Here is a 3634-nt window from a genome sequence, read left to right as displayed (position 1 = left end):
CACCTCCCCTCCTGCCGCCCTTGGCTGGCTCTGTCCATTTGGCTCTGGCCTTGGGCTTCCACGTGCTCTGTTCGTGTCCCTGCAGGGTGGCGGCTCGGCAAATGGGAGCCCCTTGCTGTCAGCATCCGGTGCTAGCACCCCTGGCCGTGGCGGGCGGAGGCAGCTCCCCCAGACCCCACTGACACCGCGGCCCAGCGTCACCTACAAGACGGCCCACTCCTCACCTGTCCACTTCGGGGGGCCTCAGACCAGCCTCCCGGCCTTCTCCCCCGGCCGGCTCAGCCGAGGCCTTTCCGAACACAACGCCTTGCTCCAGAGAGACCCGCTCAGCCAGCCCCTGGCCCCCAGCTCTCGGACTGGCTCCGACCCTTACCTGGGGCAGCGTCCTGACGGTGAAGCCACGGCCCACACCCAGCCCGAGGACACGCTCACCTTCGAGGAGGCTGTGGCCACCAACTCAGGCCGCTCCTCCCGGACTTCCTACGTGTCCTCCCTGACGTCCCAGCCCCATCCCCCCCGGCGCGTGCCCAACGGGTACCACTGCACCCTGGGCCCGGGCCGTGGCAGTGGGGCGCGTCTCAGTGCCCGCCACCCCGACCGAGACCACTGGTGCTAGTGCACCGGGCCAGTGGATGAGTTTTATCATCACGCTGGGATCCTGGGACGCTCAGGGGCACGGGGCGGGGGGGCAGCCCCTGGGAGGAGGGGGTCTCACCTCCTGTGCCAGCTGGGGGAGGCCCCCTGCTCCCCTCTTACACTGGAGGAACATGGCTCTCTGTCCCCTTGTATGCCCTTCCTGGGTCTCATACGGCGGTCCCCACACAGGCAGTGGCTGTGTGTGCTGCCCAGGACCCTGAGTCTGAATCCTGTGGGATGGACCCCAGCATCTGGGGTGCAGCTCGGAACCTTTGGGAGGTCCTGGGGAGCACCCTTCATCCAGATGGGTGGCACGGAGGAGCCAGGGAGCGAGACCTCACAACCAGGTGGATGGTACACAGAGCAGCAGCCTCGGGAACCCAGCCTGTGGCTCCGTGCAGGTCTCATCAGCACCCACAAAAACACACGTCCAGCGTCACCCTTCGAAGCTTAAACAGCAGAAGATCTCGATACATTCAAACGTCCTGTCCTCCCCCAGACATTGTCAGCCTCGAAAGGGACCAAATCTGGAACAGGTTCTTGCTGTTGATTTTGGTTTTTAATCACACACCTTTCACTCTTTTGTTAATTCTATAGACTCTTCATCTAGAAAAAAATAGAAAACCAGATCAACGGGGAAGGAAATGTTACCATAACTGTAAAAGTTCCATGACACGGTTCGTGACACGTGTGAGGAGATGCTCGCCTGTCCAGCCCGGGCTCCTGCTGCTCTCGACCAAGTGCCTGACCGCCGCGCCCTCTCCCCCAGGCTCCTGGGGGTGGCGACCTGCGGCCCGCGTGAGCCGCGGGGGTTGGTGGGGACAACCCAAACCTCAAGCGAGTAGAACGCTGCCATCAGCAGAGAACACATCACTTCCAGCGGGATGGTGTGGCTGGAGTCCGAGCGAGCTGTCCCCGCTCTCCTCCCGCAAGTGGCAGGGCGGCTCCCCAGGATGCGCAGAGTGTGGGCAGAATGTCTGCTGTATTTTCACATCAGGCAGGAGAGAGGGGAGGGTGAGACTGGGGGTGTGGGTCCTCAGGCCAGAGGGAGGCCCAGGGCTGAAGCGAGGCTGCCGACCGTGGCCGAGGAGGGGGCGTGTGAGCCCCATCTGACTGGTGAGAGATGTGGGGCAACAGGCACAGAAGGCTCAGTCCAGCCTTGTGGACACTCTGAAGGGGCCCACCGTGGTCAGGAGAAGGGCACTTAGACCAGTGGATTCTGGGGTGTCCTCCATGTCCTGAAATGTCAGATGGTCTTTTGCTGCGTCCTCGGCCTTTGCCCCATGATTCTCCTTAAAGAAACTTGGCCTGTGATATGTGTGTGCGTGTCTGTGTGTCACGGTGAGTGGATGCCATTAACCCACAGGGCTATGCAACAAAAGACACACGTTTACTAGAATAAATAAAACACAGGACCGCCACCTGTTAGGTTTCAGCATGATTGTGACCAAACCGTTTTACAGTTTCCTTTCGAGGAGGCACAACACCGTGAAACTTTAAGATAACGAGCATTTTACTCTGATACGATACAGTTAAACTGGAATCTCCAACTGTGCATGTGGTCGCTGTGACCTGCTGCGAAGCAGAGGATGTGTGTTTTGATACTGACGTGTCGTCTCTGGTCCCCCTTTTCTGAATGTATCCATTCTGTGCAGAACCACAGCTGCTCCCCAGGCTTCGCTGGGTGGAGAACTCACTTTCTAAAGCCACACAGCCTGGCTCGTCTGTCTCGATTCTTCTAAACATTGGGATCAGTAAAAAGTGTAGGACGTGGGGAAAGACGCACTCTGTCTCGTTCTCCTGACTTTGGGTTTTGTCTCTGCACTGTCTCTTCTCACCCATCACGTTCCCCCGAAATCTCATAGTGAGTTGCCAAATTTGAAATGCATCAACCAGTTGTCTGCACTGGAACCAGTCAAGCAGTGGCTGTAGTTTGAACAAGTTACGTGTGCATGTAAAATATATACATATATACATATCTGCAAGTATGTGCATGACGATGTATATCTTCGTACTTTTTGATACAATGTATTCATTTGTTAATTTTTAATTATATTTGATATAAATCAAAGGTTTGTTGCAAAACTTTATATTTAAGAACAGTGTTAAAAAATGACAAAAAGACGTCCCAGCCACCCAACACAACTGGGACTCACTTTAAAAAAAACAACTCTGTGATTGACTAGTTTGCTGCTTGAGTAATATTTATCAGCTAAACTTTGGATTCTGCTGTTGTTTCTACAATCACATTTTGTATGAAGCAAAGTCCTTGGATTAAAATAAAACTTAGCAAAAAAAATCTAAAAGAAAATACCAGAAGCTGCTGCATGGTGTGTGCAAGGGGACAGGGAGCCTGCGGGGGCCTGGGACGTCTCCAGGAGCACGTGGGCAGGGTGCCAGTGAGGAGGGTGCAGAAGAAAAGGACATCGACGACTGGTTGACGACCCGGCCAGGCTGGGAACTGGTGTGACCGCTGCAGCGGACGGTGGCAGAGGAGCCACGGCCTCCTGGCGTGGGCGGCTGCGCGTGGACTCTAGTCCAATGGAGGGTGGGTTAGGGTTGGGATCGGCAGGCTGTGATGAGGTTTGGGGTGTCTGCGTTTGGATTAATTAGCTTTCAGCAGTAAGAGGTAAGAGTGAGATGGGGTTAGGTTAGAGCTGGGTTTGGCATTTAAAATAGGGTAAAGGGTTAGAGGTTAGGGGTCAGCATTGAGGTTGGAAGGGTAAGGATAGAGTTAAGAGGATTTGGGCTCAGGGTTCGAGGTTAAGGGTAGGGTGAGGGGTGAGTGTTAGGGTGAGGGTCTAGGTGTGAGGGTTTAGGGTCAGGGTCGGGGTCAGGGTGAGGGTCGGGCTGTGTGAGTGAGGAAGGTGCCGGAAGGTGGAAGCCGTGAGTAGAGTAAGAAGAGAAGCAGGTCAGCGGGGGAGCCTCGTGCGCGCGCGCCCAGCAGCGGCCTCGGTGCCCAGCGAGAGCCTGGGTGGGGACAGTGGGACCCAAACCT

The 3634-nt window shown here is 56.0% G+C and overlaps 1 protein-coding gene across 1 annotated transcript in view; it reads left to right on the top strand.

The window, feature by feature from the left end:
• Window positions 1-1645, top strand: part of CACNA1B (calcium voltage-gated channel subunit alpha1 B) — a 71599-nt gene extending 69954 nt beyond the window's left edge. Inside the window, exon 25 of the mRNA XM_011369946.2 lies at window positions 86-1645. Coding sequence (XP_011368248.1) covers window positions 86-616 — 531 coding nt within the window. The 3' untranslated portion in view covers window positions 617-1645. The remainder of the gene's footprint in view (window positions 1-85) is intronic.
• The last annotated feature ends 1989 nt before the right edge of the window (window positions 1646-3634 follow it).

The sequence above is a fragment of the Pteropus vampyrus genome, unplaced genomic scaffold (assembly GCF_000151845.1).
Source record: "Pteropus vampyrus isolate Shadow unplaced genomic scaffold, Pvam_2.0 Scaffold157, whole genome shotgun sequence".
In the NCBI taxonomy this organism is placed as follows: domain Eukaryota; kingdom Metazoa; phylum Chordata; class Mammalia; order Chiroptera; family Pteropodidae; genus Pteropus; species Pteropus vampyrus.
This window is presented reverse-complemented; position numbering and strand designations above follow the sequence as displayed.